This window comes from Labrus bergylta, chromosome 7 (assembly GCF_963930695.1).
Source record: "Labrus bergylta chromosome 7, fLabBer1.1, whole genome shotgun sequence".
NCBI classification, from domain to species: domain Eukaryota; kingdom Metazoa; phylum Chordata; class Actinopteri; order Labriformes; family Labridae; genus Labrus; species Labrus bergylta.
The window spans coordinates 29171389-29185723 of record NC_089201.1 but is presented as its reverse complement, the minus strand read 5'-3'; the positions used below and the strand labels follow the sequence as shown (position 1 = coordinate 29185723).

General features: G+C 41.1%; 1 protein-coding gene across 1 annotated transcript in view; it reads right to left on the bottom strand.

Annotated features, from left to right (window-relative positions):
* hgfb (hepatocyte growth factor b) overlaps positions 1 to 5296 on the bottom strand; it is a 21495-nt gene extending 16199 nt beyond the window's left edge. Inside the window, exons 1-5 of the mRNA XM_020652452.3 lie at positions 5117 to 5296; positions 3605 to 3764; positions 3224 to 3336; positions 2447 to 2561; positions 351 to 499 (exon numbers count right to left, since the gene is read on the bottom strand). Of these exons, the coding sequence (XP_020508108.2) occupies positions 351 to 499; positions 2447 to 2561; positions 3224 to 3336; positions 3605 to 3764; positions 5117 to 5183 (604 nt within the window). The 5' untranslated portion in view covers positions 5184 to 5296. The remainder of the gene's footprint in view (positions 1 to 350; positions 500 to 2446; positions 2562 to 3223; positions 3337 to 3604; positions 3765 to 5116) is intronic.
* Between the last annotated feature and the right edge of the window lie 9039 nt (positions 5297 to 14335).

The window sequence follows — 14335 nt, the reverse complement described above, 5'->3', positions numbered from 1 at the left end:
CAAACCCCTGGACCTGATGCAATGAGAGAGGACAGCATAAACTGAACCACACACCTTGAAACAGCTGCAGCTGGCTACAGCAGGAAACCCCCCCTCCCCCCCTTACACACACACACACACAGGTAGAGAAGAGCACAGTTACAGCGAGCTTTGCTTCGCCCAAAGATCTGTGTCATCGTGTAATTTGCTGCAGCTCATGTCAGACCATCAAGCCTTAATTGGAGAGGCAATTTGCAATTTGTAACTTGAAATGTGAAATGGACATTATTTTTCAGATAAATGCGTGCTCAGATGGATACATAACCTTTTTTCTGTGTGTATGTGCATGAATCTGTGTTTGTGTGGCCCACCTTGTGAACACTGAGGTATGCCACACTCCTGGTGTCTGAGGTGTGGCCGGGGGTCGGTGGTGAAGCACCAGGGGCCGACGGTGGAGTTGTCTGGGTTGCGACAGTAGTTTTCCCGGAGGTCCTTCTTCCTGAACCTCTTGGACGTGAATCTGTTGCAGGAGCAGAAAGAAACTCAGTTACAAAAACAGACACATGCACCAGGATTGGCTGCCAAATACCTCAGCTGACAAGCAGAGCAACCTTTTTTTTTTCAAAAAGAAAAGAAAAAGAAAAACACCCAAGGCCACAGTTTGTTGAATCACCTACGCATTTTGTGAGCGAGCCGTTGCTTTACCTGCCTGTTTGAAGCGACCAATTGGAAACTAACAAGTATACAGAGGTTATACAGATGGCAAAATCTGACAAAATCAAATGTGAGTAACAAGGTAAATGAGTTGAAGCAATGTTAGTTTTCCATGAGGCAGGTTCTGAACGTCGTGTAAACACTCAGACACACATGACTCATATCTTCGACATCAGGCGAGCACATGGCCCGCAGTCGTCAGTCATGATGAGGAACCTGGAGGGCAGACTTTTTTTGTCAAACTGTGTTTTTCCCAAACGATGATGAAAGATTGAGCTGAAGTAGAAATTCAATCGAAGTGGCTTATGACAGGGGCAGAAATTAAGCTTCCCTTTTCTTCTCAAACTAGCAGAAGAAACCTTTCAGAGACGAAAATGCAATGTATGTGTGTATGCATGTGTGTGTGTGTGTGTGTGTGTGTGTGTGTGTGTGTGTGTGAGAGAGAGAGTTTCCCATGTCTGTAGACTGACTGATAAAACATACAAAGTGTCTGGGTTTAATTTCTTTATCTACAGAGACATTAATAACACTTGATAAAGAAGGTTCACCGCAAACATACACTGCCCTCTTTGATTGGTCCGCTGCTTTGACATCACACTACAAAGCCTTTCAGAGTCATTTAATACCTCTGAGTGAAGCGAGTGCTGGAGGGAGATAATAAATGTCTTTAAGGTGTGTGTGTGTGTCATGTTTCAGGTACTCTGATTGCTATTAATTGTCTGTACATTATAAACTCTGTCTTTGTTTTACTTTCTTTTTCTCAGCTCGGTGAGTTATCAGTGAGTTACACACGCTAAGATTTATTTTTCTCATAGTCCACTGCACAGCTCCTACATTGCACCTTTTGTACATTTTGTGTTTTTTATTGATATCTATTTTCTATTTTACATTTTTTTACATTATTTTCTATATTGTAATAGCTTCTTTTACTGTATTGTTTAAGTTCCTGCTAGTTCTGCTTTATTTCCCTGTTAATTGTTTAACACCAATACACCGAGTCAAATTCCTTGTATGTGTACATTTTTTTCAAAGGACACAGAAAATATCGGCCATGTTCTCTTTTGTTTTTTACAGAGGTGATGGGAAACAACAAGATAGTGTATCAGTTTGAAATGTAAAGCTTTAAAAATCTATCCTGTGCTTTGTTTTCTTAATAATGGAGCATCTCCATCCAACAGGAATGGAAGACAAAATACTTGGTTGGACTTTTTTTTGTGTAAAGGATAAATACAGTAATCTTGTTCTTTACCAGGCATTTTCCTAACGATCATTACTAATCCAACTTTCATAATCCTGCAGGAGGCATTGCTTCCCTTGAATCTTTTGTTTAAAACTCCATTTAATTGGGTTTTTTTTTTCTACAGGGAGCTAAATCATATTGAAACATGAGCTTTATCTGGAGTATTTACTTGGGGGATACCTAAAGCTTAACCAAAAGGCTGCATATTAGATGTGATCCTAATCCGAGCAAAACGCACACAGACTAATACACCCAAGCACACCTAGATAAACAAGTAGGGCCGCAGCAGGAAATGATCTGTGACTCTGTAAAGCGTTACAATGAGGTCAGTTCTGATGAATGAGTGCTCCCAGGAGCCTAATCAACCCGTAATGTATCATACTCATATACACATACACACATGTACAGGCTAGCCCCTAAGCTACTAGCTAATTGCTTCACAAACAGGTCAGCACTTACGGTAAGAACACAAATTTGTTTGACTTTTGTGGTGAATGTACGTAAGGTTCTCACTTGTGTTCATGAGGGAAAGGAGAGGCCCATGCCTGGCACAGGATCCCGCTCACTGTCACCGACCTCCGACCCCTGTAGCTCTGACCGGCACCCACAATGCACTCCCGAACATAGTCTGAGAAAAAGAGGCAGAAAGACATTTAAAAAAAAAAAAAAAAAAAGAGAGAGCAGGTCAATGGGATGAGCAACAACCTGAGTAAAATGTTGTCCACACACAGAGCCAGTAAGGATGATGAAGAAAACAGACAGAGATGTTTCAGCTGTAACATGGAGGGAAAAAAAAAAAAGATCTGTTTTCCTAATCTTCCCCAAAAACATTTGGATCCAGTAAAAAAGAGGCTGCACAACTCGCATGTTCACTGTTGTGGTCAGTCAAGAGTGGGGTGGTGGTGGGGGTGGGGGGGGGGGGGGGTTTCCATCGTTTAAACAAACACCACGTAATGACAGAAAATGGGCCATAATGTGCGGCGACACAGTAAACATGACAAACGTCCTTGCCCTTCCTCGCCTTCCTGTTGAGGGATGATATCATTAAAAGGCTACAATGACCCTGTTAACAGGCGTTTATAGAGATGTAAAAAAATAATTTAACATGCTCTAAAAACAAACAACTACACTAAAGCCACATTGCTGACTGGACCATGGGGGGGGGGCATTTTTTTATTTTTTTAACATTTTAGTAAACAAACCCACATAGGCCTATTCCTCCCCCTCCCCCTCCCCCTATTTGAAACCAACATTCAGTTGGTTAAAAGAAAGGAGAAAAGTGACAGGCACCTTTCTTTTGATAGAGTTGGTAGTTGAAGTCCTGCTCGGTTTGAGCTCCTGGTGAGTTCCTGTCAAACGACAGCCACTGGCATTTCCTGTTTTTATGATCATAGAGGAACGCTCTAGAGAATAAGGAGGAAGATGAGATGGGGGGGAAAGTGAAGAGCATAATGGATAGTTTTATTTCAATGTCTTGAGGCAAAAACACAGGAGTATGCAAAGCAACTTAGTCGCCTGCCAAACAGGATAGGCAACAGTGCATATTACCATCAAAGGCATAATTACAGTAATGACCTTGAAAACACCCTCTTAACACTCTTGCAAACTGACATTAATATAGTGGGAGAGTTACAGAAAGGCAAACAGGAACACTGCCGCTCACAGACATACCTGCAGGTGAAGGGGAGTCTCTTGTTGCGACTGCACGCTTTGGCACACTTGGCCATGCTCAGTTTCCTGTTTTTGGTCAGGTGGGAGGAATCGGGAGTGACCACGACCAGACGTATACCATCGGTCTTCTGGTAGTCCTGGAGCGCATTTCTCCTGCCCTCTGAAACACAATTACACAATCAACCACGACAGCTCAGCACTCCCTGCATTGTACAAGTAAAGCTGGCAGTCGTCTGCATAGAGTGTGATTTAAACACCATCCTTGATTAAGATCACAATTCACAAGACATTTGATTATGTTGGCATTTGATACACACTCTAGTTTTGTATTATGGCTTGATGGCTCTGCCACCACAGGGAATTCAGCTCAGATGACTTTAATATATCCAAGCTCATCATTAACACAGGTTAATCATACTTCATGTTCTTTCAATTTTATTTTACTATATATAGCTTCTGTTATTTTATTTTAAATATATATATGACTACCATTATGTTTCTAATTTACTATGGAAGTTTTCACACACAACACTCACTCACTCACTCACTCATCACTGAATGCCCATAAGCAAGTGCTCTGCAGATTTGGACTCAGACATTTACATTTAGACAGAAACCCATGCCTCTTTATCCTCCTTTCTCCTCCTCCTGCTTATTACAGCTCTTCCTATTTGCACTTCAGCCGGCGGTATCAACACAGAAAACTGCATCACATGGTGAATTTGTTTGAAAGGTTCCTGGAAAGCTGTTTTCTTATTAATTACTCATCAATTCTTCTGTAACAAAAAAGAAAAGTTTCGCATAACAGAGCTGCCCTCTTAAAGTCTGTTATTTGGTTGTTTGGGAGAAGTGGGGAGCATATCATTGTATGTACCAGAGGAATAACGTTTGTCCGTTTGCCAACTTGACCGACTCGGCAGTTTCTCTGCCTGAGTGCCCGCATGCTCAATGAGCCGCGAAATCGCGCTCTGTTAGGACCACAGGATGACTGAACCTCTAATTTGATTGTAATATGGGTCATGTCGTGGGACAGTGGGTTGCTTCTTTTTTACTTTAACATTTCATTTATTCGTCTTGTGATCTATTCAGATATATACAGGCCCTTTGTATTGATACGTTGTAGTGCGTGCGTTGTAATGCGCACTGATCAGGTGAGGATGAATAGTCTGGAGGGAGATGACATTAAAAAAGCCCCATCTTAAAGTCAACACAGACAAAAGCATCGTTCTCACCTCTCTAAACTAGCTTTTCCTTTTGTGAAGGATGCATTCTTGCACTGACAATATATTCTAAACAGCACAATCTTTACTGTATAAGATGCAAAACATATTTGATTTATTCTAAAAGGACACATGCATCGTCCTGTAGATCGTAACGAGGTCTGGTCATATAATATTTAAAAAAAAAGGCTACAATAAAGTTCCATGAATACAGCTTTCTTTACTCCAGTTTTGTGGGTCCTGTTCGCGTCCAGAGCAGTTGTAAAAAAAAATGTTTGTTCGCTTAACTTACCAGAGTAAGAAACGACGAAGAGAGGCAAGAGGAGGGTATAAATCCACATCTTCGCGTTGTGCTGCATCAAAGTTTTAGAAGGGAACACAACTAAAACGCTTTTCCGCTGTTCTGTCGGAAAGCGGGCAGGAGATGTTGCTTTCACCACTGTGCGGAGGATGCGTCTCCTCTCTAAGTACTTCTCTCTCTCTCTCTCTCTCTCTCTCTCTCTCTCTCTCCCTCTCCCTCCCTGCCTCACTCTCTCCCTCTGTTTGCGTGAGTGTGACTTTATCTCTCCCTCTCCCTCTCTCTCTCTCCACTCTATCTCTAGCAGGCTCCGCTTCCCCAGTTTTGAGTGATGCACATTAAAGTGACATTCAATATTGCAGAAGTAACAGCGACATGTGTCATCAGTGCATAATTGCAACTGTGCGTTAAAACCCCTTCAATAATAATAATAATTATCATAGCAGACTGCTTATTTCTTACTCTCTTTCTTCTTCCCCTATCTGTGTGTCCTTCAGTCTAAAACCTAAACCTATTGAACTGACTTTACAATTGTGCAACAACTAGGCTACATACCTTTTCATTAAGCCGATTACCCTTTGCATTATTGCACTGAGTTGTGCACTATAAGGGACTTTCTTCAAATAAATGTACTAATACTAAATCACAGGGATTAGGGACAAGAGGATGTATTGTAATTGTTCTGCTTATTCTGTGTCCATCCCTCCCTTTCACACAGCCTCACGCAGCAGCATCCCGCTTCATTCTGTGTCTTTTAACACAATTACCGGGCAGCACACTGTGCAGAGTGAAGCAGACATTGGCAGGCACTTGTCCGTGACGGCAGACTTAGTGGGGATGCAGAAGAAAGAAAGGGGGAGTGGGGGGGTGGGGGTGTATGTGGGGTTGTTTATGCTACTTCCCCCCCCCCCTCCCCTACCATCTCAGATAAGAAGTTACTGGTGATGGGTGGAAGAAGACAAGATATCTCCTGAGTGTCATCTCTATTTCCAGCGATGACAGCACGAGATAGGAGATGTGACACTTAGCTAAATAGCCATAGCATGCTAAATAGGGGCCCCTTTAAGGTAAAAAAAATCACATTAGTTATCACAGTGAAGATCAGGAGTAACAGCATGATGGGGATTCCCGGTAGTTTCTTTTCAGACTCACACCATGTGCACATAACAACCCAGAGGGAAAAGGAGGATAAATATGCAGAAAAGGAGGCAGGCTCCATCTCTATAGTCTCTCTGGTTCAATGAGTAATGCTCCCGTGGCTTCCTGACATGGACCACAGAGTCATTCGCGATAATAAACAATCAGCCATGAGTCAGATACTTTCACTGCTTTCGACAGCACAAGTCTTCTCCTTTTCTTTTAAAGCCTCCTCTACCTGGAAATGCATGCAAAACACCACCGCATTCACCGTCTACTGCAGGCATTCAGACCCTGCTTTCTGCCCCTCATCACATTCAACAAACACGCATGCTCACACATAACAAGCAGCAGATGACTGGATAACCTTCACATAACAAAAAAGCTCTCATCACCACAATCTCATTACTGACTCTCCGAGAAAGGAATCCAGTGGGTGTTTTTCACAGTGTCTGAGAGCAACAGCTTCTGCTAGAAGATGGAAATCAGAGAGCGAGAGAGAGACACACAGCCAGTAGCCCACTGCTCCCACATACGAGTGCCGTCACCATTCAAGACTCCTGACATCTGTGGCTGGTTATATTGCCAGAAAACTTCATATCTCCATGCAGCTGGTAATGACGGGAGGAAGTTCAGTGGGAGATGGAGATGATATGGAGAGTAAGATGAGAGGAAAATGGCTCGACTGTAAGCAGGAAGGTACAATACGGACCACTGTGCTCCACGCTGCTCGGTATGAGAGCATATTTGTGGAGTGTGTGGATTATTAATAGACTTCCTGTAGATTTGTTTTTTGTGTATTGTGTGAGCCATGTGTTGTATACTATTATTCCCCTGTGCATGCATGTGCATGTGTGTAAGTGTCCATATGGTCATGTTTTCATCTGCAGCACATTCGCTGGAAACTCCTTGCGACCTCAAATCGTTCCAGCCTCTCCTCCAGATATCAGTCATGTGACCTTTCTGTACGAGAGATGGATTAAAATGGAAAAATTTGAGATGACGGGAATAAAGAACAGAATGCGAGTCTCTGAGTGGGACAGGGAGAGATAAGGAAAAGTGGGAAAGGGTCTCTAAAGGAGGAAGTTATGCAGGTATGTCACTCCTAATGAGAATAAGGGGTTTTTGTTTGTGCGTCTTGAGTGTGTGGGTTTGTGTGTGCGGGGGGGTTTAGTGATGACAGTGGTTGGGCCACGATGCTGTAAACACAGATACTGTGTCAAGAGATCCTCCTTTAAAAGAAAACACACGCTTCCTGTTGTCAGTGTTTTGCGATTGTAGAGTCACTGCTGGTAATTGAGATCTGCCGACAGTTACAGCTAACACAAATAAACGGAGTGCAAACACGATCTGACCGTACAAACATTATGCAAATGTGGCTGTGTGCAAAACACAACTTTTTCTTTTTTTTTCATAGCATCTCTGTGGCCTGCCTTCAAGACATATTTCCATTTTATTTTTCCGACTTCGACACTGAGGAAAAAGAGTGGGCAGCAGACGGAAATGGAGAACATTTTTTTTTGTAACACTTCAGTTGATTAACATGCACATTAGCAGACTGAGTCACCAACACATCCCCAGAAATAACCTTAAAGAGGATCAGAGGGCCGTAACTCATTAAACCCACTCAGTAAGCATATATTTCCTTTAGATAATCTGCTCTATATAGCAGCAAACAACTACTTTTTGTCATTGTCCTTAACCCTGGAACCTATTGATCTCAGAATGTCAAAAGCAAAGTGTTATTTTTTTGTTTGTTGAATACTTATTTGCGATGTGTTGCATCATTCAATTTGACAAAGTTGTCACTTCAGCAGACATGCCAGGCATATTTATTTTGCGTTTAACCTACTGTGGGTTAAACCATCCAAGAATTATTGAGTCCATAGACAGTTTCAAGCAAACAAACTCAGATCATTCTTTTATTGGGACACATCTAGTCCCACACTTGCTCGACTTGAAAGAACGCACTCAGTCCACCGTCCTCATTCAGCCTTTTGTCCGTCCCCGCTCTTGTGTTTATGGGTGTTGATGTGAACGCTGGAGGGGGAACCTTGGAACAATTCATCGTCACATCGGGCTGGCGAGTTTGTATATCCACTCAAACCATAACTGTTTAAATTACACATCCTTTAACATGGTACACATGAAGTGTGTCACACAAATACATCAACATCCCACACGCACTCTATTGTGGCAGCTGACTGACAGCGGAGGTCAGTCACTACAGAAGCACAGGCGACTGAAGAGCTCCCACAAATAGTCCATGTGTACTTACACAACCTGGATTGTATAAGGACTCTTTTGTACTATTGCAGTACATATATGTTTATTTTAGAATCAACCTTCCTGAAAACTGCCAAACACTTGTACCTATACTTCCCCTTTGGACCTATAAATTAATACTTGAAATGTATATTTTTAAACATATACACTTAATTGACTTTGATAAAATTGAGTGTATTTGATGGAGACACTTTTTTTTTTCATTGGAAATTTCAAATTTTGGCTTAAAAAAACACATTAAAGTGAATCCTTAAGCAAACTTCAAGCATTAACATGAACTACAAACAAATAATTACTGCATGTTCTCAAAATAAAGCCAAACAAGTAAACTCAGTAGTAGCCTGAGGACGGGAGGAAAGGGCAGAGAAGGTCTTAAAAATAGTGCCTCAACCTGTTTTTCCCCATTTCTTACACATCTGCTAACAGTCAGCATGTCTTGTCTGCTGCTTACTGCTTATTTACCCCCGCATGACTCACATAGAGCTGGAGACACACAGTGAAGGGAGGGTGGTTGGTTAAATTAAAAAGTGGAGGGAGAAAAAAAAAAAGGTTCTCTGGGGTGGCAGATATATTTGATTCCACATGAGTCAGTGTCAGACCTCATATGTGTGATTTAACATGTTGATGGTAAACATGACATGGGGCAAGCGGGACTGCTTGCAGCCTGCAGCTTGGCCGTTCAGAGCCAACCCTTTATTCATTTGCCAGACACACATTAAAGTAACAAAAGGTTACAATACACAAGAAACACATTTTTTGTGGGGTCTGTAAGAGCCAGCAGCTACAGTTTTATCACAAAGTTAAATAACATAAACACTGCAAAAATTGATCAAAGATACTAACACACACCAATTCCATCCCAGGTATTACATTTGTTCAGACACACTGAATGAGGATGGAAAAAAAAAGAAAAAACATGTCAGAGTTTCCACTTATCAATATTTATAATTCAATACATAGAATATGGATTGGGACAGAAATTCATCGCCCCCAGAGGAAGAATCTCAATGACTCACTTTAGTGATCCCATGACTTTCCCCCCAGCAGCACCAGCTGGCCATAGCTGTCACCAGCCTAGTGAAATAGCTTTACGTCTACATAATGGATTGGGACAAATTCTGATAGAGACATTCATGATCCCCTTAAGCTGTATAATAAAAAGAATTCTGGCTTCATCCACTGGGGTCAGAAATGTCCCAACACGATTTTTGTCTTCTCAGTTGAAGTACCATATGTACAATTAGGGGTTTTTCCCAGACTGTTGGATTGTATTGTATTTACTGGGAGGTAAACCATTGTTATCAGTGAAATGTCCAAGGCTGTGGAAACTAGAGATCCTCTACCAGCTATGATCGTTGTATCTAATTAAAATCAAATTTATTTGACTAGTTAACATAAGGAAAAGTTTATTTGGATAACGTAAAGCAGATAGTCATCGACTAGCAATGCAATAACGAAAAAACTATCTTACTATCTCACATGCAAACTATTGAGTTCCAACAATAATATAACAAAGAGTATGATCTAACCCTTCTGTTTTTGTAAAGAGTCTTGAGAAAACATTTACTATGAATAAGTGCTAAAGAAATGAAGGTTGATGGATGGATGGGTTGATTGATTGTACTGTGATTTTAGTGGAAATAATCTTGGTTACTGCCTTGTTGCCAGCTTAGATTTAGACTTAGGCTTGGCTTTAATGACACCACACTAAACCAATTGTGTTTATGGGGCTAAGTGGTCATGGTACCAAATCTGTGCATTGAGTGGCAAAATTGTCCTTACCTAGTACCCAGATCTGGATGTAAGGCAGTATGGAGTTCTGATATTGGTGTTGGTATCACCGAATACTTATTCATTTGTGTCTAACTTTAAACCAAAAAAAATTTCTTACCATCAAAACAAGTGGTAAACCAAATGTTACCCTATGTTGCATTTTAAAGGTGGGGTTTGGGATTCTCAAGAAACTCAACTTCAACAGCCAAACCTAACCATCCCCTCCCATTACCCTGCCCGCAATGTTCAAAGATATGCTTTGGGGAAGGACTCTAACAACTAACACATAACACATGCTGCCAGAGGGAATATAAGGCCCAATAGCGGAAGCATTTTTTCATCCTTATCATGATTTAGGCATGTTCCTAATGGGCAAGAACATGGACCAGTAAAAGGTGCTGGAGGGGCTTGAGAACCATGCAAGAATGGTACCCTCTGCTATGGAGGCACAAACTGTGAAAGCAAAAAACCTGGCAGCAGGACTTCTCAATTAACATGATGGTGAAAATACACCATCATTTTATAAGTGATTCTGTAAACACACTATGCAGTTTTATTCCATGATCACAGAAATAGGTAATGAAGGAGACTTAACAAAACACCTGATTCTAAAAGCTGTGTGAAACATACCCGTGAACCTATAAGTAAATGTGCGTGCCCCCCCCACAAATCTAACACCTCATGTTACCAGTTCATACTGTATGTTAGGCCCCCACTCTAAATAGAGGGAAAATCCACAAATCAATCCCCAATCTGGACTGGAATGGAATGTGTCCCGTTGAGACCGTTCACCTGGACGGAGTTTTTTCAGTGCAACGCCTGCCAATCAAACTGAACACACAGTAATACACAGGCACAGAATTTTTACAATGTGTGAGAAGAAGAGAGAGAAAAAACAAGGTAGTGAGGAACCGACAACTGTGTTATTATGTTTATGGGATTGCTGAAAGCCTACGGCATTTCCCAATAATCCATGCCAAGTCTGTGTTTTGTGTTCTCTCCCAACAACCAATTTGTCTTGACACGTTACATTTTCCTTTTTCTTTTGCTAATATATTTCAGCGTTTTCTTTGGCTTACTTAATGGCTAGGCCGGTTGGGGGAGAGAAGGGGAGAAGGTGCAGCTGCCTGAAAGTTTTAACAATCGCAGGAAAAGATCTGAGGCTTTTTAAGATATTTTGTTTCTGTGATGAACTTCTTCGATTTGATGATATCTGTATTTCCCCTTTAGCTGCAAACTTAGGGTTAGCAAAAACAACAGGATTTATCTACAGATGCTTTTTTATCTGAGGGAGGATGGGGGGAGGGGGTTGTTATACATGAAAACACAGTAGACTCTGCACTTAGACTCGTTTTTTTACGAGATGTCAGAGCTATGACCCTGATGGCCCTGACCTGCTGTGTTTTATGATGACGGAAAAACTGTGACCTTTTCCGTTGCTGCTTACAGGAAGTGTACACTGTTTTTTTTTAAAAAGAAACAAAAGGTGCCAATTAAAAATCATGTGCTAAATGTAAACCACGTTATAGTAAGCAGATTGAGGGAAGTTTATTCAGACTCGGGTTGATTGCCCGGGGGGATGTCATGATCTTGAGGTTGCTTTGAGTACTGGGACTAAATTTAGTGCTAACAGTACAATCAAAGCGTCACTGAGTTGCAAACTGTTCCAAAAATAGCTTTTGCCGGTCCAGTACTACGCAAGTGGGTGTCATTTTTACTATCAAAATAATGTTACTGAACTTTCGAGGGCTTTACTAATGACATGCTGATACTTGCAGCTCCAGATACAGGTCATGTTGTTGATGCAGCATCAATCTTGTGTGTCACTTCCTGCAATTAGTGGAACAAACCCAAGAAGCCACTCTAATACTCTAACTGAACCACCAATGAGTCATACAGCTCTGGCTGCAATGTCTTACGATTGGTGGAAATGTTTCTTTCTAGGGGAACCAAAATCTGCTGATGTTCTGCAAAAAAAACATGTGTGATGGATCAGCTGGTGTAGAGAAAACAGCTGATGGGCACAAAACCTTAAAAACAGAGTTTGAAAGTGTTTTTTTATTTGTAAATGTGTTAAATAAAATACCCTTATCTCAAATTAAATGGCTCTATTGTATGACTATTGGTAATGACTGGAAATAAACTGTATAAAAGAGTTTTCCTAGCACACAAATCCTTTTTTATATCCACATTTTTACTTGTACAAAGTGCAAACAAAAGCTGAATTAAAACTCTCCACTGTACTCTAAACTGTCCACTGTACTCTACATACTGCAGATATTGCAGGCCAAGAGTTTACCAGAAGGTCTGCCTAACATATATGGTCATTATTTGAACCTTTTCCTCTATTTTCCTCTCCAAACAAATGGTTTTAATAATATGATAAGAACATGGACTTGTGTTCTAAGACACATGCCAAACCTTCCCAATCGTTTCTGTATTCAATTCCCTCTTGCTCTCCCACAAATGTTTCCTGTCCCTTTGACTGCCAGGGCTCTAATATGAATGACAAATAACAGAACTGGGATAAAAAGTTGGTAATCTGTTGCATGTGTCGCATTGACTAAGTTGAGCCATCATCTGGACAGTCACTCTGGTTCACCATGTCAGCGGAGAGGTTTGCTAGTTGTCATAGATAAAAATGAATAATGCCAGAGTACAGAAATAAGGAACAAGCTTTTTTTTTGTGTTGTTGCATGAAACGACTTTTCTTTATCATGTTTTAAATTTGGTCTTTCATTCTCTTCTTGAGATTTTCTGACTGCAGAGGTACCCTGAGTGACAAATTGAAAAGAGGTGCAGGACTTGCCCTTTCTTTTCCTGCGTCTGTTACTTCTTAAGCCCAACATGTTAAAGGCTAAGACCTCGTCCCCATTTACAAGAGTATCCTGTTACAGCCTCCCTTCTATGTATCACCATATAGCACACACACAAGGACCTCCCAACCTGACACAACTCCAAGAAAAACAAACACCTTTTATACCCTCCACTCAAAACTGTGGACATATATTGATTCTTAGATTACCATCAGATAAACACAAATACCATCTCGTGAAGCGCACTTGTTTTACTATTACCCTGTATCTCTGGGTGTTTAGCATCTGGCTTTCCACTGCTGCTCCGGCCAGCAGAGAAAGCAGAACTATCCGTGTCAATGATGTTGCCAGAGGCGTCTCATAAATTCCAAAACATTGGAAGGTCGTTCTACATACAGTCGGGTGTTCCATGTTTTAGGGAGCTTCAGTTGTCCTTCTCACTTCTGGTTTAAGTGTGATTTTCACATGTTGTCTATGTGTTGGCACCCAAGAACTGAGCAAACAGGAACGATCTAATTAATGGATTTCTATTGAGATGCCATTTCTGTGGTAAATTAACTCATTTTTGTCCAAGGGTGTCAATTTTTACGACTAAATCTAGTAAGAAAAAGAGAGTTTGATTCAATTTTACATTAGATAAGGTGTTGGGAAACCATCACCAACCACAAGTCCACCTCTCTGTTTGATTATATTAACTGTCCCAAAGTAACACTTAAGTTCACAAATGCGTATCTTTGGGATAGCATACCAAATCTCAAAAAACCTAATTTTACTGATCCTATAATGAGTGTTAACTTTATACCTTCCTGTAGTGATGTAGAAGTGAACCCCGTGTGTGTATGTGCACTGTGAAATCCTAGACAAGCATGCAAACATAAGACTTTAAACTTTCAACCAGAAATTTTCGTGAAATACACTTTTTCAGGCCGATGTAACGTCACCTATGATCTTGTATGTGCCTTGATATAACTAGGCAGGAAATAAATGAACTACATGTATAGAGTTACAGGCTGTTTGATAAAGTAGCAATCACTCACACCTCACACACAGACAAGGTGAAACACAGATGCGGATGTGCTTCCCTTCCTCAGCAGCTGTCTCTTTCTTCAGGAAGGATGATATGATCTGGTCTGCTCCCACTGGAGCCAAAGCATCTGGCCAGATGTGACAGAATCAAAAAAAAAAGAAGCACCTCAGGTCA